General features: G+C 36.5%; 1 protein-coding gene across 1 annotated transcript; it reads right to left on the reverse strand.

The window, feature by feature from the left end:
- Positions 1 to 1199: 1199 nt before the first annotated feature.
- LOC132615765 (UPF0481 protein At3g47200-like) lies at positions 1200 to 3939 on the reverse strand. The gene is made up of 3 exons (XM_060330359.1): positions 3786 to 3939; positions 3197 to 3307; positions 1200 to 2743 (listed from the first exon to the last, which is right to left on the reverse strand). The coding sequence occupies exons 2-3, from the start codon at positions 3278 to 3280 to the stop codon at positions 1304 to 1306; spliced, it is 1524 nt and encodes a 507-aa protein (XP_060186342.1). The 5' UTR covers positions 3281 to 3307; positions 3786 to 3939; the 3' UTR covers positions 1200 to 1303.
- Between the last annotated feature and the right edge of the window lie 17188 nt (positions 3940 to 21127).

Genomic DNA, 21127 nt, shown 5'->3' on the forward strand with positions numbered 1-21127 from the left:
AAAGGAATCTTACTGTAGCTTAAGTTTACATTTTTGAGTGGCTTGAGTAAAAGGCCCTTTGCTTATGTCATATTCGTCAGCACACCCTTCCCCACAAATTTTGTGCCCCACGTAATGCCATTCTCTTCTACTGCACACTGACCAATCACTACCTTTTAAACTGATTTTGTAGTTAGGAATAACCTGATGTGCCTTTTTTGTTTCAGCCGACAATACTAATTGAATTATTTCTTCCAATAAAATTCCTTTGGGTTAGCAGCACTAAATTGTAATTAAATCAGAAAAATGGATATGAATAATACTTACTCATATATCTTACGAAAACACGAGACTGAAGTTGTAAATATCAATGATTAACAATTGTCAGAGTTTAGGTTTTAAATAATTTAATAAACTTTTGATTTTTATAACTTATGAAAATTGCATAAAATAGCAAAAATAAATAAATAAATTAACACATTCATAATAGAAAGAATGCCATACAAGTCAAAATAGAGGGAGTATTAATTTTGGTATTGCTGCCAAACACATCTAGGCAACAATTGAAGGCAGAAAACACAATCATGCAATTTTATATTTTAAAAAGTATTTTCATCACGTCTCTTATCAAATCCACAATACTATAATTTTATCTTATTGTACATAACAATATTAATCTATAATTAAGTGCTTGCAATATAAATAATAAGATAAATTATAAATATTTTATACAATACTAAAAAGTTTCGCATTCTGAGTTATAGGTAAGAATCAGAAAAGAAAGGATCCAAATATCGTACACTGCTAACATATTCTTCCACTAATAATGATATATTACATTTCACATAACTTCAAAAAATTTCTGTTCCGACAATTTCTTTAACCATACAAAGCAACGGTACTTTTCATAGTGTAGAGCTTATTGAATTATTGAACTTATTCAATTATTTTTTAAAAAGTTTGTGTTGAATTTTAACAGGACAATAGTTGAAAAAACTTACTGAAAATACAAATAAAATGAAACATCGGGAGCACGCACAGTAAGCTTACTTCCAATAGGTTATCATTCCCAGTATTTTGAACTAAATAACTTAGTTTCCCTCCATTAGTATGGGATATCACCATCTAAAAGTAAAAACTTCTGACTAATTAAAGATGGAGCACAATTTATGCCTTCAATTCTCGAGTCTATAATCCACTAATAGAACTTGGACACAATATTAATCCCATCAAAACACAATTTATATACATGAATGGAGTAGTGACGAGAGCCAGAGTAGCAGGATTAGTAAAGCAAATAAAATATGGGATACAATTAAAACGATTACTTAAAAAGACTTATGAAAGATAAAACTGTTTGCGTAGCTGTGAGTAAGAGGAGTATGATGGCTGCCACAGTTGAAGCTCCCGCCCAAGGACTGTGAAAATAATTGCTTCTCAAATTTGCCATTATTCGGTTCCATGGTTTTTCAGAATGTTGAATTGCTGCTCTACATAGGTCTTTGTAATAGAAGTCCGTTGAGAAGATGATCCCTTGTCCAATTTTATTGAAGATGTTAGCTACTTCATTGTCCTCTCCTAGTTGGTTGCTGATGATTCCTTTTCGGCGAAGCAAACTCACATCTTTGTCTGAGTCAATAAGATAATCCATGAATGCTGCAAAATCACTGAAACATTTAGGATGTACGTCACATGACTGCTGCTCATAAGCGACGAGATTTCTGAAGAGGGTCTCCGTGTAATCATTGACTTCAAAACAAGGAATTTTCATCTGTCCATTCTCAAATTTAATATCAAATAAAGCTGTGCTATCTCCAAGGTCACTATAACTAAAGGGGATCTCCGTGTAATCATCAACTTCAAAACAAGGAATTTTCATATGTCCATTCTTAAATTTAATATCAAATAAAGTTGTGCTATCTCCAAGGTCACTATAAATATTTCCAACTTTTGAAAATCTAACCCCTGCTTCACAAAGCTCTGTTGCATTCGGCATGTTGGCTTGCCATGTTTGGGTGTTCTTATTACCACACTTTTTAAAGGGGTGAGGATACCAATATGAAGGGTGAGGATTCATGTGTACTACTTCAAGCAAATGTGTGATGTTTTCCGCATGACTTTCTAGATAGTATGCAAAATAGGATGCAGGGTCCATCTCTGGTAATTTAGAAAAGGTGTCCTTCACCAGTTTTGCGAATGGCATTTCATCAACTTCCTTTGTCATGTAATGAAGCTTGGTGAGAACAAAGAAAGGAAGTTGGTTTTCTAGTAACAACAAGTCTCGACATGCAAGGTTTATCATATAATTGTTGTTTATAATTCGGTCTTCTCCTTCAGGAATCATTCCACGATACTCTCGAATAAACTCAACCACGAAACATCCATCTAGAAAAATTATTTCTGAAAATTTGCTAATAATATCAATGTCCAGGTCCTCTATATTGTCATAACAATTTAGTACTTCATACTTCATTTTCTCAATTTCACTAATGCAACTTTCCTCGTCAAGCCCCGCTTTCCGCTGCAAAAACCGTCGTCGGTACAACAATTTGTACTTCTCCATCGAACCAAGTTCTGGATTCTTATAATGGTAAGGACCAATGGAGATCAACATTGGCGTATAAGCATCTGGATTTGATTTCCGTAGCCCCACATTTACTTTAAATATGGTACAAGGTTTGGTATTTGCGTGTAACCCTAATTGATCTTGATCATTTGTTTCATTTATCTCGATTAAATGATCTCTTTTCATCGCCTTTCCTACCTGTAATTAGTAGAACAAAATCATTAAGTTTTCTATTTTTTGTATTTCCCTTTTTCTCACATAAATTGTTACTACTAAATATTGACCATACAAAACATAATTATGAAGACTGAAAATTTCCTAAACGAAGTAGTTTGAGGGCAGCAAAAGTTGGCGTTTCCTTTCGGCAGTTTTCTCTTGTTCTTTCTTTTGAGCCGGTTCATTTGACAGACAAACGACAAACTTAAGATGTTAAAAAAAATACTATGACTAACGTAATCAGTAGAACATTGTAAGATGTTATCATATCTAGTACTTAATATCTATTAGGATGACACACTAGGATATAGGTTCTAGAACTCTTCTTCTTCGATTTCTAATCAAATTCTTAATATACTTTGTTCCATTTTGTCTAAATACAAAAAACCAAAAAAAAAAACAGAAAAATGAAAGTGGTGATTGAGAGAAAGTGACCTCATCTTTTGTAGCTTGATGAAGCAGTGGACTTTGGTCATCTACTAGGGTATAATCCTTCACAAAGATAGCAGAGTACTCCATCCCTCTTTGATTACTTAATTTCTGCGTCTGTAATTCCAATAAGTAACAAATATCAAGTTTAAAATGACATTGTATCAGAATTGTTTTTACTTCCAAATTCACAGATGGCTATTATCATTAAATGGTATTGCATTAAAATATTTAAAATTGTAATATGGTACACTATTTTCTAAAGAAATCACAACTAATCATATGTAATTATTAAAGTTGTGGTGGAGTGATAAGTATTCCTCTATCATTAACTAGAGGTATCAGAGTGAACCTGCGAAGTGCGAATGAAGTTACTTTTGGTAGAGAGCACTTAACACTCCAAAGTGGGGCTTTCAAACACTAATCCAAATTAGTTAAACCTCAAAGCGGATGAAAAAAAACTAACATCAAGTAAGAATCCTAAGACTAAAAAAAAATTATGGGTTAATTATAACACCCCTATAATATGACTTAATTTCGGATAAATAATTAATTTTTAGTGTTTAGCTTAAAACGAGAAAATGCAGAAAATTACCTCTTTAGCTTGGCTTTCTTTCTTTGGTCTCCTCTAAAATTCTTGCTTCTTTTGGATTTATTTATAAGAGGAATAAGATCATTAATTGAAAATATTATCTGATACGTGGCCTTGTTTTGGCCTTCAATGGTAATCAATTGACTCAAGTCAATGATTATTTTAATTTCCTCAAAAATCTTTAGGCCTTGGCGTGACCACAGATATGGACATCTTTGTGGTACTATACTATAAATACCTTTTAAATTTCTAGCTTTATTTTATACTAGAGAAATTGTTCGCGCTTTGCACGGTCGTATAAAACACACAAATAATTTACAAAATATTACATGTCATATGTTGTCTACGAAATATTACGGATGGCCAGACTTTTATAAATGGAACATGTTTATAAAGTTGATATGTATTCCTAATTAATTATCTTTTTCTTTCTTAAAATGCTGAAGTTTGAAGTGCATTTGTGTCCTTAAATATATATATATATATATATATATATATATATATATATATATATATATATATATATATATATATATATATATAATATTCTTTTTATCTAATATATATTTAATAAATGTGTATCTAAGTCAGCGTTTTTAATTATTTTTTGAGAGTTTCATAAAAAAGAATATAAAATAAAAGATACAAAAGATTACTTACTCGGTTTTTTTCATAAATACTCAGACTTACAATTGACTCCACGGAGAAAAAAATCCGTTAGGAATTCACATGTGATCATCTTCTTTAGAAGAAGAACACAATATTTATTCTTGCAACTTACAATGATTTTAAAACAAATTAAACACACAGAAAGAGACTAAAAACTATAATGTATGTGCATATATTGCATGTGATTTCCACAACTCTCATCTCCATCCAAATACAATAACAATGTACCCCTTAACTGTAAATTCAATCAAACAAAAGAACATGCAACTCGATTTATTGCACACCGCTGCGCCACAGCTGAAACAATATAATCAATGGCTATGTTATGCAATTCTACTCCTTTTTTATCATCAGACGAAAATTCATATAAAACCTAAACTTAAGAGACATCATAGAGGTACATGGGAAAGAAAATAGAGAAAAAAATAATAAGACAATATACACATCATTACTAAGACCTTAATCATTAAAAGATAGAAGGGAAAAATATGGAATTAATACATAATTTAGGAAGCTCTTGTTGATATCCACTCCCACAAGCCTATCACCATTCAAAAGCGTTCTTCTTCTTAAGTAAGAAAAACATGAATATAATACTGCAGTGAAAATTGAGGATAATTTTGGGTAGAGTCTCATGAAACAAAAAATATGAATTTATATAGGAGTAGATGGAGAAATACCATAAGGTATCTTAAACTTTTAAATTAAATTTTGGGGGTTAGGAATATGAAAACTTGAAAAGCATTAATTATAAATTCTATGCCTAATTTTATATTATATATAGATTCAATACAAATAAATCACCTTAATTATTGGGAAAGGAGAAAGTATTAATAAAAATATTTAGAGACTAATAAAACAAAAAAGGAAAAAGCCAAAACAATGAAAAAAAATAAAGATAAATAGGATCCTTAGTCAAAGGTAGGTGCCACATCGCTTTCTCAATGCCTAATTTTTTTTATAGATAGATTTTCGCCAGTTCATAACATGCTTTTGGTTGAGTGGCATAAAAAACGATTAAATATTTGCGCGCTATTATTATATCCCTAATTCTTCCGGCCTCTCAATTGTCTACGACCTTCACGAAATACGTATTCTTTTGTCTACAATAGAGAGCTACCCGTTGGTGAGTTGAATTGTAGCGAATCTTTTCAATAGAGTCTAGAATAACAATGTAAATAATGAAGCTTAAACAACAAAATCAGTTAGCTAAAAGAATCGATAGATATGAGTGGCAATTGGCAAGCACATGAAAATGAAAGAGACAACCCAAATGCATAGGAAGCTGAATGAAATTCGTTAGATCTCACCTTGTCTTTTTCCACTGCCATAAGCATGATCTTGGGTTGATAACGCCTTATCCCCCTAAAGCAATTGCTTCATCAAGTCATTGGATGTATGAGATATGTTTTGAAAAGTATATCATGATATAAATAATAGCTTTCTGCCATTACAATTTGGGGGACGAGAATGAAGAGGACTAAAATCTTTTCTTCTTGCATTTTCTAAACATCACTTCAGTTATTTAAGTAATTAATGAGATCATTATTGCAAATTACTTCCTGAAGTATACTGTCACTTGTCACCTTTAAAAGGTCTTCCTCATTAATTAAATATTTATTTAGCCATTTATATATTTTTAAGAATAACAACAACAACAAACCCTGTATAATCCCACTATGTGGGGTCTGGGGAGGGTAGAGTGTACGCAGACCTAACCCCCACCTTGAAAGGTAGGGCGGCTGTTTCCGAAAGACCCTTGGCTCAAGAGAGGAAAAGACAAAAGGTTAGATATGATCAAGCATATCGAAAACAATATGAAAACAAGAAATAACAAAACAAGAAAGTCATGGTAAAAGGAGTATCAACTGCTATAGATAACTATGAAAATGAAACAATGGAAGTAAATAAATCATTCGAAACCAACAGATACTCGCAGAAATCAAGATACAAGAAACTATAGAACAACATAACTACTCTTAAGGGAGGATAAACGCGACTACCTATTATCATTCTACCCTAATATGATTCCTCCATACCCTTCTATCTAAGGTCATGTCCTCCGTAAGCAGGAAATGCGCCATGTCCTGTCTAATCACTTCCCCCCAATACTTCTTCGGCGTACCTCTACCTCTTCTGAAACCGTCGCTGGCCAACCTCTCGCACCTCCGCACTGGGGCATTTTCAGCTCTCCGCATCACATGCCCAAACCATCTCAGCCTCGCTTCCCGCTGATAACGTCCAAATACACTCCTCAAAGAGAAAGTGTACACGGTCGTATGCAATATATTTACCCAACTATGAGTCGGGGTCGATCCCACAGGGAACAATATGCTAGGCGATTAAGAAAGTAAGGAACTTTCACCAACTAAGCTAAAGCCAAACGATGGATAATATTTTGGGTTTTTGAGAAAATTATGACTAATGCGGAAATGTAAAATTACCTAGAAAGCGAGTAAAATGATCAATGGCCACAAGCATGGATAATAGGAGATTACACTCAAGTAACGATCCAATGTATTTCACGATTTTACAACTAAGAACGGGTTTATGTCAATAGATAATGATTTCTAAAATCTTATTGAAAGTCTTCCAACCAAATCAATGAATTTCACTCTAAGCTTTTCCAAGCCTTAGAGTGTGATATTAGGCACAATCAATTTAACCTCAAGTAACTATCCTCTTCCGAGCTCAAGTTATTAGATGAGTTTAATGACCCAAATTCTTGTTAATTAATCTTTCCCAACCTAGATTTCCTTTCCCAAGCTCAATCTAAGTAAATGGGTGAGTCCTAGGGTTAGCTAATCCCTTTGGAACATTCAAGAACGAGATTAATTAAATCAACAAAGACCCACTTCAATAGCAATAAGAATCATTCAATACATAAGCAAAACAAGAGTTTCAATCCAAACTTTAATCAAGAATATTTTCATAAACAAGATTCAAGTCTAGAAATGAAATACTACACACTAAAATATTCAATACAAAACAAGGAATTGAAGAAAGGTTTAAGAATTATCTCATTAAAGTGCTCCAATCTTCTCCTCCAATGGTGTAGGTGAAAACCCTAGCCTCCAAAACTTGCAAAATGACCAAAGATATCTGATGTTTTGCCCTAATTTTCTATTTATATGAACTGGAATGGAAGAAATCGTCAAATCTCAAGTTCTGGTCGAAAATTGCCGAAAATCCTTCAACGCGATCGCGCCATGTGTCTGCGCGATCGCGTGGATGACGTCAGCTCCACTTGGTTCCTTCAGCGCGATCGCGTGCAACTTTAGCGCGAACGTGTGGATTTAATATCGCGCGTGTGCACGATCGCGTGGACTAGCAGCGCGAACGCGTATAGTTAATAGCGCGCGTAGGCGCGATCGCGTGGGATACCTGCGCGATCGCGCAGAGTATTTTTCCACGAATTTTTTCAGAACTTCCAGTTAATTCCAGTTTTGCAACTTTTTTGCTTGTTTTCCACACTTAGGCTCTAGGGACCTCGTATTACCTGAAACATGACAAAAACTACGTAAAATGACATAGACTTGCTTAAAAACAAGTAAAACTTATAGTTAAAAAGCATCGATTGTAGTGTAAAATCATGCCACATCAACACCCCCAACTTAAAGTATTTGCTTGTCCTCAAGCAAGCCATACAAAATCATGACTCAATCTAACACCTAGATATTATAGAATAACAATGTCTACATTGGTTTTGACTTTGAACTACCGGCATGCATGTTTTTCTTCCAAGGACCACTCCAATTTCTGTTTTAAAGCAACATACACAACTCAAGAACACTACGACTAACCATGAAGCTTCAATGAATGACATCATATTATCGAACATATTATGGTGCACACAAACGCTACTTTAGGGTGTCACTTTATTTTGTTCAATTTTCATCCTTATGCCCTCACATAGACCAAAAAATGTCCCAACACACATATATACGACAAGAATGGGACGAAGATGAAAGAGAAGAGAAAAACACTCACACTCACAAAGAAATTCATATCTACACATGCAAATACCATAGGCTTGCCCTTATTTTCTATGTTCTCATCCTAGGCTCGTTCGGTTGTGATCACATTAGGACTTGTTTCGGCTTGTAATGTAGGTTTAGGGACGGGTCGGATACTTTTTGGATATTAGTGACTCACCCTCCTTGAACACTACAACATCTTATCACCTTAATTCGCCTCTTTTCTTTTCACCCCTTTATTTTCTTTCAGTTTTCAACCTCGATGTGGTTTTACTCCTAACCAACTTACAAATATTTTTTTTTTTTTTACAACAATTTTCTGTTTTTTTTTTTTTATATATATATATATATATATATATATATATATATATATATATAATATATATATACGCAACTACCACATCGAATCTCCACTAGCAAACTCCACCACCCCTAACTTATGTTTTTAACATGTACTCCACATTTAGTTCACCCCCCAACTTAGGCATTTTGCCTCATCTAACTAGTAGCCTCAAGGAGGGAACGGGTGCGAAGATGGATTAATTTCACAAAGGGTAAGGTTTCATAATTGGCTAGCCAAGAAAAAGGTCAAAAAGGCTCAAAAGGGAAACTAAGGGTATTTAACACTTTTGGTAAGGCTTATTTAGGCAAAGTGACTATTTCAACAAAGAAAGCCTAAGATCATCTCACAACCAAACTAACTTTCGGATTTCATACAAGACCAACCGGGCAAGTTCTAGATTATACATGCATAAACAGAATCAAACTAACAACTCACACACACATCGGCATAAGGAAAATAATTTTTACACTTGTGACCTCCTAAGTAGTAATTCATCACACACAACACCCCAACAATCATAATGTCATATAAAGAATCAATCATGTCAGACAATAACTGTTCTAAGTATGCATTTTTCAAAATTTCGAGGGGTCTAAAAATTTCAACAAAACATAATACATGCCATTAGTTACCAAGTAGTACCAAATAAAACAAAATTACTCTATTCAACCTAAGTAACATCCTAAACATGCCAGTTTCAACAAAATAAAACCCCCCTCAGGAAAAGAACTCTGGCAAAGAAAAGCCGAGGAGGTTCCTACCCCTAACTAAAAAACTTGTAGTGTCCTCACTGCAGTACATCAACACAGAAAAACTTTTTTTTTAATTTTTTTTTATTATTATTATTATTTTTTTTCATACCTCCTAGCACTGCGTGCTAATGGTCATCTCTGCTCACCCTCTGAACTGGAGCTGCTGGGCTCTGGCAGGACAAAATCGTCCTCATTTTCCTCCTCTTCATGTTGTGCTCCGCATACACTCCTCAGAATGCTCATCATTTTGTTCAGAAATTTGCTTTGCTTCTTGGCGTGCTCTCTTGCCTTTTTCTGCCTCCTCTCTATTTTTCCCTGCTTTTCTTTAATATGCTTCATGTCCTCCACCACACCTGCTAATGTTAGACCAATAGGAACAGAGGGAGCCGTAGATGTGCCTTCTCCATGTGGGCCCGAAGGGAGACTAGCCACTAGCTGCTGAAGCCTATTGTCCACCCCATGGACCTGGGTGGAGATATATTGGAAAGGCCTGGCGGCTTCTTGCAGTGGTGGCAAGATTGGTATAGCCATGGGGGGGGGGGGGTGCAGATGCCCCACCAATCGAATCTGATGCAGTAGATGTGAACTGCTGAAATGATGATGTTGCTATATCAATCTTCCTTTTCTTCTGTACATTACCAGGCCCTCTTTTTTTCAACGGATAAATCGGTCCAGCAGGCCCTTTTTCTCTGTCGCCTGGTCTTGTGGGCACTCCATCAGTGGAGCACAAGTAAGTGATCAATGATGGGAAGAATAAGCTCTTGGTCCGTTCAAGCACCACCTCCCGGATTTCCTGCATAATGAGCCTCCCCACGTCAACAGGCAATCCTTCCATCACAGCACAAATTACTTTAGCCCTCTCAAGTGGCACCTCTGAATCATGTTTTGAAGGCAGCACCCTGGATGTGACAATATCAAGCCAAGTTTTGGCTTCAGCGGTGAACTCTGCAGAGTCAATCCTTTTCTGCATTGTGTTTAGCCACTTTGGTTGTTCCCCACCGTGAAGGTGGGTCACAAACCATTGTTGCCGCAGGTTTTCGTACATCTGTGCCATCTCGCTGTTGTCACCATCCTGCAGATTATAATAGGCATTGATTCTTGAGGCATTGCACAGGACATCCACACCTCTGACTTTGACAATTGCCCTATGTGTAATGTCTGCCTCTGCAGCATTTGCGTAGAATTCCCGCACCAGGGTATGATTTGCCCTGATTGGTTCATCTGCAAAGCGTATCCAGCCGCTTGTTACCAACCTTCCATAGAACTCGGGCATCTTTTCTTCCAAACTTTCTGTTACAAAGCCCCTCTCTTCAATGAAGCTCTTTCCCAGCAGTCTATCATATAGCTTCGAACATTTTGCTGACTGGAAGGTGGTGGTGTCATAATATTCAATCAAGGGTACTTGGGCAGCACTGGATGATGAAGCCATTTTTTTTAGAGTTAAGTACCTACAAAACAAACACAATGCATATGAATACCTACAATGATGTATAATGAGGAGTTGAGTTAAGGAAATTAGCCACCCAAGTTTTGAGCAGCTCTTGTGCGAGCACTCTGTTTGCGCACGGGGAATTTCCCTTCAGCGCGATCGCGTGACAAAGTCGCGATCGCGTCATTTTGAGAATGTTCTTAACCGCGATCGCGGTTCAACACTACGCGATCGCGTAATTTTTAGCCATTATTCAGCGCGATCGCGTCTATTATAAGCGCGATCGCGCTGAGTCATTTCAGATTCTCAGAAACATTTTCACAAACAGGTTATGGGCATCATTTTTTTTGGGGGCTTCAATTCAATGATTCTAAGCACGTATTTTGCCCCATTTTTTTTTCTTATATCAGCACCCAACACTCAACTCACATCACTCAACAACAAACAACAATTTATATAACAACAAATTCAACAATTTCATCATATATTCATGGTTAAACAAGTAAAAGAAAAAAAAATCTTTCACAATTTCTAACATGGAATGATGATAAAAACAACCCTATGAACAAGACAATGAAGGAATCACATACCTTGTGGTTGCAAGTTGAAGAATTTTTCCAAAAAAAATTAAAATTGTGTTTGAGAGAGAATTAGGGAAATGGGAGGAATATGGGAGGAAAATGGGGGATTTTAACCCCCAGGTCTGTTTATTAACTTAAAAACGCGCCTCTGCGCGATCGCGTGGCCATGTGGCGCGTTCGCGCAGAGTAATTTACTCTTTTTTTTATCTTTTTTTTTTACGCGATCGCGTGGGTTCTGGTCACGATCGCGAAGAGTAAAATTTGCCCCTATTTTTCCAGATTCAGAAAATAAGCACAGAAACCAGTCTAACAAATTACAGAAACCAGCAGCTACTGATTTGTGGCTGTTCTGAAAACCCAACCTGCTCAAAACAATTCCAAAAATTGTGAAATTTTGCAGATTAGTCACAAATCATAAACTAAACAATTCTAAAAAAAAAAATCAAATTAAAAAAAAATGATTAAATTTTTTAAAAACGATGGGTTGCCTCCCACCAAGCGCTTAAGTTAACGTCGCGGCACGACGGATACCAACTTTACCGCTTTTCTCGACATTTAGAGCATATGAATTTGCGCCCCAACTTTGAATCAAGATCATGATGACGCTCATGGGGCGGTGGCAGAAAAACGAGGCCAACTTTCGGGTATCGCATTTTGCACTTCTTGGCCCTTAAGTGAGGCATGCCATTTTGTCTTCTTGGCATAGCAAACTTTAAAATGAAAACGCTTTCTTCTTCATCTCCAAAATTCTCCATTGGCTCGGTTAGTTCAACTTCCATATCATCAACCAACCACAATGTTGAAAAATGGTTAGAATGTGATCCAGCGCGCTCAAATTTCAAATTTGCATGAGTTTTGACATCCTCACCAAAAAATGAACTAGAGTCTTCAAAAACCATTTCATGAACTTTTTTATGCAACTCTAGTATCATTTCTTCAATATTGGCATCTTGCATTATTTTTGGATTGGTCGGTTGGCAATTTACCATGAGCTCATGAAAATCAATCTTGACCTCTTCTTCATTGGAAACTAACTCAAAACTACAATCCATGGCCCTTTGATATTGAGCATCACATGCCTCAATCTTTGCATTCAATTCGGCCTCCAATTTTTGGATAGTAATTTCAAGCAGCTCCACTTCTTGACTTTGCTCAACATGTATTTTTATAAATTCTTCCATCATCCATGAAATGCCTTCACGGTGATTTCCATAGGCTTCAAGTTGTTGAGCTTGGTTCATTAGCCAATCTTGGCTCAAAATTTCCATTTTGTCAAGATTTTCTTCATTGTGAGAGTCGTCCAACTCCTGTAAAAATTCATCCATGGTGAGATATACCTTTTGGACAGTTTCATCATCTCCATGTTGAACTTCTTCCCACAATTTGATCAAGACTTGCCCATATTGTTCATTCCTCCCCATTATGCTTTTCAAAATTTCCTCAACTTCTTTTTTTTGAGAATTGGAGATTTCTTCTTCAAGATTATGCTCTTCTTCTTCTTCTTCAAGTTGAACCATTTCTTCAATTTCACAACTTTCGTCGTGGTCACAAGAATTTTCGGGTTCATCTTGTAAACTTGAAATCTCTTCTTCAACTATTTCATTTTGAGGAGTCGACATTTCCATGACAATTGAGGAACTGACATCCTCAAATGAATCATTCATTCTTTTCATGGCTTCTCCATTTTCTAAAATGGATTGTTGGAGGAGCTTTCGCTCTTTCTCCATTTTAGCTTCTCGATCTAAGTATGTTTGGAGCATTGCCATGATGCCTTCATATCCGGCACTTTGTCCTTCATTTGTCATGTTGTTGTCCCTGTCAAACTCAAAAGCACAACTAGCATTTTCGTTAGAACAACTTGGGGAAGGGGAAGCAAAATAATTGGGACAATCACCCCAATGTCCACCTTGACCACCACATATATTACAAACACTCTCATCATAGGATTGAGATGGTGCACACATCTCTCTCCCGGGAGCATATTCACAATCTTGCCAAAAGTGGGGTCCTCCACAATATGGACATGGGTCATCAAAATATGGATTACAACCATCAAACCCATTTTCATTCCAAGATGCCATTTTTTTTTTTTATTTTTATTTTTTAAATAAAAATAAAACACAGAAAACAACTACACAAATATTTACGGGTTCGGTTCAAAGCAAGTTAGCTTATTTCCTAGATTAACCAAAATACACCAATTGTTCCCCGGCAACGGCGCCATTTTTGATAACGTCCAAATACACTCCTCAAAGAGAAAGTGTACACGGTCGTATGCAATATATTTACCCAACTATGAGCCGGGGTCGATCCCACAGGGAACAATATGCTAGGCGATTAAGAAAGTAAGGAACTTTCACCAACTAAGCTAAAGCCAAACGATGGATAATATTTTGGGTTTTTGAGAAAATTATGACTAATGCGGAAATGTAAAATTACCTAGAAAGCGAGTAAAATGATCAATGGCCACAAGCATGGATAATAGGAGATTACACTCAAGTAACGATCCAATGTATTTCACGATTTTACAACTAAGAACGGGTTTATGTCAATAGATAATGATTTCTAAAATCTCATTGAAAGTCTTCCAACCAAATCAATGAATTTCACTCTAAGCTTTTCCAAGCCTTAGAGTGTGATATTAGGCACAATCAATTTAACCTCAAGTAACTATCCTCTTCCAAGCTCAAGTTATTAGATGAGTTTAATGACCCAAATTCTTGTTAATTAATCTTTCCCAACTTAGATTTCCTTTCCCAAGCTCAATCTAAGTAAATGGGTGAGTCCTAGGGTTAGCTAATCCCTTTGGAACATTCAAGAACGAGATTAATTAAATCAACAAAGACCCACTTCAATAGCAATAAGAATCATTCAATACATAAGCAAAACAAGAGTTTCAATCCAAACTTTAATCAAGAATATTTTCATAAACAAGATTCAAGTCTAGAAATGAAATACTACACACTAAAATATTCAATACAAAACAAGGAATTGAAGAAAGGTTTAAGAATTATCTCATTAAAGTGCTCCAATCTTCTCCTCCAATGGTGTAGGTGAAAACCCTAGCCTCCAAAACTTGCAAAATGACCAAAGATGTATATGTTTTTCCCTAAGCCTCTCTTTTGTAGCTCCTCTAATTCTTCCAAGTTTAAAAGAATGTCAAAATCTGCCCCCATATTTCTGTTTTTGCAATTCTGCCCGTTTTTGCAAAACTGTCCACTTTTGACAGTTTTGCAAATCTGTCCCGTTTTTGCAAAACTGTCCAGTTTGGCCTCTTTTTTGACTTTCTTTTCACTTGGTTTCTTCCGATCACTCATTTCAGCTACTTGGCTTGTTTTGCTCTATTTTGTTCCATTTTGATCCATTTTGCTCTTTTATGCTCTCCGGGTATCTTTTCCTACAAAATAACATAAAACATAAAATGTAACAACAAAAGTGCTTAAAGAGTCACAAAAACTTAAGGAATTAGCATCGAATATCGCGTAATTTCACGACTCATCAATTACCAAGAGTTTTAGTAATTTTTAAAGTGAACAAAGTATAGTTATGGAAGCGATAAGTTAATTGAGTTAAGTTGAATCTAGGGGCTGTTTTGAGATGGAATTGGTTATATTTTGATATGTAGATATTGATATTGTTGGTGTTGGTGGTGTTGTTGTTTGAGTTGAGTTGGAAATTGAGGGATTAGTAAGTTTACGAAGGAGATGTCCGAAATTCGTTTAACTCCTTTCGTACTTGAATTGAATAGTAAGTGTTGTAAGGGGCTAATTGTAGCCTATGTTATCTTGATTGTAGACTTACAAGTTCGAGAAGTAGACGTTGGACGATTAAATACGCTCCAAGGTATGTTAAGGTTGTCCCTTCTTTCATTTTGGCATGATCCTTATAATATGAACGAAGGAATGAACGAGCTTCCATATTACTCTATTCTTAGAAGCATTAGGAGTACCTTAATCTTTGATATTCCTATACCTCTTTTTATGATTGTTTCTTCTGCCTTGGGTCTTGAGATCTCGTAGGGTGATGATGTTAGTTCAAAGATGTCTATTGGAGGTATTACGACCTTATGTCACTCCGACGGTTCTATTTACTCATTTTACTTATGCATTGCATTCATTATATATATATATTTACCCATGATCAGATGGCGTCATATACGCGTATATTATATGTATATGGGGTATGAAAAAAGGGATAGGCGTTATATATACATTGCCACCTGATCAGCTGGTGCACAATGATGATGATGATGGCCGCAGAGAGGCTGATGGGATATGATTAATGGATTGGGTCGTTCCTCAACACTAACATATATATATGGATCGGGTTGTACGTTCCTCAGCACTAATAGATATATTATGACCTGTGCATAGCATACGCCCTTTGAGACACTTTCATGTTACACAGAGTTGTACAGATGTTCAGCTACAAATGCATTCAGTTATTGAGATTCGCTTTCAAGTTTCGGATGTCTTTCATGATCGTATATGTGTGTTGCTCTTATGCCTTACATACTCGGTACATTATCCGTACTGACTCCCCTATTGCTCGGGGGGCTACGTTCATGCCTGCAGGTTCAGGTAAACAGACAAGCTCTCCAGCTCAATAGGACTTCCACTTAGCAATAATCGGTGCGCTCCACTTGATCCGGAGCTGCAGTCTAATTTGGTATGTCATTTTGAGATGTATATGCATATATGGGTATGGCGAGGACCTGTCCCGTCCTTTCTATAGTTTTCTATTCCATTAAAGGTCTGTAGACAGTTGTATGTAGCTGGCACGTGATGTAGCCTTGTTGGCTCTCATTCTTTTGTTGTACAACATATGTGGCAGCCTAGTCGGCTTGTGTTGTTATTTTCAATATATATATATATATATATATATATATATATATATATATGCATACACTGATAGTTGATGGTTCTTGATGCATATCTCATGGTGTTGTTTTTGTATAAGTCAGTATAATTCGGTTAGTGTATAGGCCAGCCTATCCTTCGGTGAGCTCCAGGTACGAGTATAGGGGTGCTTGGTCATTAGAGGTCAGGCACTCGTCCAACTCATCAATTTGGGTCGTGACAGCATGCATTTTTATTTAAGTCTAGAATTCTCATTTCCCAATGTGCATGCATTGACTTAATCTCTAAGGTACATGAATGAACTCACTAGACTAATCTAGAATTTTCCACCTATTCATGTACTCCCTCCGTTCACTTTTACTTGTTCACTTTTGAATTTGCACTCTCCTTAAGCTTTAAGAAATGAATTATATATTTTACCATAATACTCATATTAATTGATGTATAGTCTCATTGGACTTGGAGAATGATTTAGAATTGAGTAATTAATGCTAAGCGTAAACCAAGAAGAAAAAAGGCTTAATGCATATGTAGCCCTCTAAACTTGTCTCTTTTTTCCATTTTGGCACCTCAACTAAATGCTGTTTCTATTGAACCCCTGAACTCGTCCTCAAGTGTGTCTATCAAACACAATCTGACTTACATAGTATTCTATCTTCAATGTAGCAACATGCTAATATATATATATATATATGTATATATATACTAATTTGATTATACCATTTTTTAGCTAAGATTAGCAGAAATTGAGAGGGAAAAAAAGAGCAAGCTCTTAACTAAGCTGGCAGTGAAAGAGCAGAACCAGCAGAAATCGACACATCCATGATCTAAAGAATAGCTTACCACACGTCTCAAATATTAGTTTACCTTCATGACCACAATTTATTTTTTGCTTCTAATAAAAATCAGATTTAGAGGATTTGATAGACACATAAGAACGAGTTCAGGGGTTCAATAAGAACAACACTTAGTTGAGGTATCAAAATGAAAAAAGAAAAAAAAAGAGGGGGTGGGGTGGCTACAAGTTTAGGGGGCTGCATATGCATTAAGCTCAAAAAAAATTGTCTTTTCTTGGTATGCTATAAAATGGACAAGTAAAAAGTGAAAATATTTTTAATATAGTGAACAAGTAGAAGTGAACGGAGGGAGTATCTCCTAATACATTAATCTACGAGTTCATGCACCAAATTAAATAACATGTGAACAAGTTAAATAATGTGAACAGGTTTACGTTTTCTAACATTTATCACATTGATCAGTGTCTGTTCTTGGATTTTTGCTACATTGTCTCGTGAAGTGCTTGTTGATGTCCACCTTTGCCTACTTCGCATGATATTTGGCTTTCATATTAGTGGTGCTTCCTTTATGGTCTATAAGTCACACTCTATTAGTACATCTTTATAATCCAATGGGATAATTTCTGTTTTCTTAAACTTAAAGGCCACCATTTTGATGGGGTTATGCAGACTTCAACCTGTACATTAATAAGCAAAAGATAAATACATGGAGGATAGGAATATGACTCCTACTCTCTATGGTTACAAGAGAGTTGATAATTGTCAAATTTGTGCATCTCGTGGTCATAATGCTCTACAATGTCGCAATCGTTTCAGTCATTCTGTTGTTGCTAATGATCTTCCCAAATCTTTTATACATTGTTTGTTGGCGAACCAAGCGATGCTACTTGGTATTTTGATTTCCCTGCGTCCTCGCTCATATGACTCAATATGGATGTTATTTTATATGAGGAACTCCTTACTTTGATTTTAATCATGCTTTGATAGGAGACGACACATTACTTAACATTGCTAACATACATCATTATTCTCAAATACCTTTTGCATTTGATCCGCTACACTTGAACTATATATTTCATGTTCCTCAGCTTTCGTCATAATTTAATTTCTTTCAAAAAAGTTATGTAAAGATAACAGATTGTGCTGTTATATAACTTTGATTCATCTTCTATCTTTGTGAAGGATTGTACCTCGTGGCAAGCTCTTTTTCGAGCCAACAGTAAGGGTGGTTTATCTCTTATATATCCTCCTCACCTATGTTTTTTCGTCCTCAAGCGCACATGTTGCTCCGCGTCAATCTGGTAACATCTGGCATTTTTGTGATCATCAAACAGGGGCGAATCTAGGGCCCACCGAAGATGTTCGGCCCGACACCCTCGGCAAAAAACTATGTAGTATATATAATGTATTTTTATTTTTTATGTATGTATACAGATTTAGAATATCTTGAACACAAGAGGAAAGGTTGCTTTAGTGGTTTAGGGGGTTGAAAATTCACGTTAAGGTTTCAAGTTCAAATCTCATAACTATATTTTTATATTTCGAATCCCTCAAGGAAATTCTAGATCTGCCACGGTCATCAAATCGAGTCAAGAAATTGATCAAAAATCTATATATAATATAAAGTTAGGCATAAACAATGTGATGTGGCACCTCTCTATGGCCTAAAATTGTATATATCTTTTTTTTGTGGTTTTTTTTTTTTTTTTGCCTTTTTCTCCTAATTTTTTGTTCAACTTATTCTTAAAAATACCTCTTTAATGTCATCTTTAAGACGACTAAGATGCCCGAAGAGTGGCGATGCAGTACAATGATTCCATTGTACAAGAACAAGGGCGACATTCAAAGTTGCAACAATTACAGAGGGATCAAGCTGCTAAGCCACACTATGAAAGTGTGGGAAAGGGTGGTGGAGATGAGGGTGAGGAGAGGCGTGTCTATCTCAGAGAACCAGTTCGGATTCATGCCGGGGCGCTCTACTATAGAAGCTATTCATCTTGTACGAAGACTGGTGGAACAATATAGGGAGAGGAAGAGGGACTTGCACATGGTATTCATCGACCTAGAAAAGGCATACGACAAAGTGCCGAGAGAGGTGCTATGGAGATGCTTGGAGGCTAAAGGTGTACCTGTGGCGTACATTAGGGCGATTAAGGACATGTATGATGGGGCCAAAACCAAGGTAAGGACTTTGGGAGGAGACTCAGAGTACTTCCCAGTGGTGATGGGGCTGCATCAGGGATCAGCTCTTAGCCCATTTTTATTCTCCTTGGTGATCGATGGATTGACGCGGCAGATTCAAGGTGAGGTGCCATGGTGTATGTTATTTGCGGATGACATAGTCCTGATTGACGAGTCTCGCAGCGGGGTTAACGCTAAGTTGGAGGTTTGGAGACAAACTCTGGAGTCCAAAGGGTTCAAGTTGAGTAGGAACAAGACAGAGTACTTGGAGTGCAAGTTCAGTGATATAGTACATGAGGCTGACGTGGAAGTGAAGCTTGGCACCCAGGTCATACAGAAGAAAGATAGTTTCAAGTATCTTGGGTCTATTATACAAGGAAATGGGGAGATTGATGATGACGTCACACATCGTATTGGTGCGGGATGGATGAAATGGAGGCTTGCCTCCGGAGTGTTGTGTGACAAGAAGGTGCCACCGAAACTCAAAGGCAAGTTCTACAAAGTGGTGGTTAGACCAGCTATGTTGTATGGGGCGGAGTGTTGGCCAGTCAAGAAATCTCATGTTCAGAAGATGAAAGTGACGGAAATGAGAATGCTGCGGTGGATGTGTGGGCACACTAGGAGTGATAGGATTAGGAATGAAGTCATCCGAGACAAGGTGGGAATAACCTCAGTGGAAGACAAGATGCGGGTGATGTGGCGTGATTTTACACTACAATCGATGCTTTTTAACTATAAGTTTTACTTGTTTTTAAGCAAGTCTATGTCATTTTATGTAGTTTTTGTCATGTTTCAGGTAATACGAGGTCCCTAGAGCCTAAGTGTGGAAAACAAGCAAAAAAGTTGCAAAACTGGAATTAACTGGAAGTTCTGGAAAAATTCGTGGAAAAATACTCTGCGCGATCGCGTGGGATAGGTATCCCACGCGATCGCGCCTACGCGCGCTATTAACTATACGCGTTCGCGCTGATAGTCCACGCGATCGCGCACACGCGCGATATTAAATCCACGCGTTCGCACTGAAGTTGCACGCGATCGCGCTGAAGGAACCAAGTGGAGCTGACGTCATCCACGCGATCGCGCAGACACATGGCGCGATCGCGTTGAAGGATTTTCGGCAATTTTCGACCAGAACTTGAGATTTGACGATTTCTTCCATTCCAGTTCATATAAATAGAAAATTAGGGCAAAACATCAGATATCTTTGGTCATTTTGCAAGTTTTGGAGGCTAGGGTTTTCACCTACACCATTGGAGGAGAAGATTGGAGCACCTTAATGAGATAATTCTTAAACCTTTCTTCAATTCCTTGTTTTGTATTGAATATTTTAGTGTGTAGTATTTCATTTCTAGACTTGAATCTTGTTTATGAAAATATTCTTGATTAAAGTTTGGATTGAAACTCTTGTTTTGCTTATGTATTGAATGATTCTTATTGCTATTGAAGTGGGTCTTTATTGATTTAATTAATCTCGTTCTTGAATGTTCCAAAGGGATTAGCTAACCCTAGGACTCATCCATTTACTTAGATTGAGCTTGGGAAAGGAAATCTAGGTTGGGAAAGATTAATTAACAAGAATTTGGGTCATTAAACTCATCTAATAACTTGAGCTCGGAAGAGGATAGTTACTTGAGGTTAAATTGATTGTGCCTAATATCACACTCTAAGGCTTGGAAAAGCTTAGAGTGAAATTCATTGATTTGGTTGGAAGACTTTCAATGAGATTTTAGAAATCATTATCTATTGACATAAACCCG

Source organism: Lycium barbarum, chromosome 10 (assembly GCF_019175385.1).
Source record: "Lycium barbarum isolate Lr01 chromosome 10, ASM1917538v2, whole genome shotgun sequence".
In the NCBI taxonomy this organism is placed as follows: Eukaryota; Viridiplantae; Streptophyta; class Magnoliopsida; order Solanales; family Solanaceae; genus Lycium; species Lycium barbarum.

What these genes read in the sequence shown, in the direction of transcription:
- LOC132615765 (XM_060330359.1), bottom strand. Translation starts at nt 3,280, where the DNA reads ATGGAGTACTCTGCTATCTTTGTGAAGGATTATACCCTAGTAGATGAC. An exon ending in ATCAAGCTACAAAAGATGAG is followed by an intron (nt 2,744 to 3,196) that starts GTCACTTTCTCT and finishes TACTAATTACAG; the next exon opens with GTAGGAAAGGCGATGAAAAG.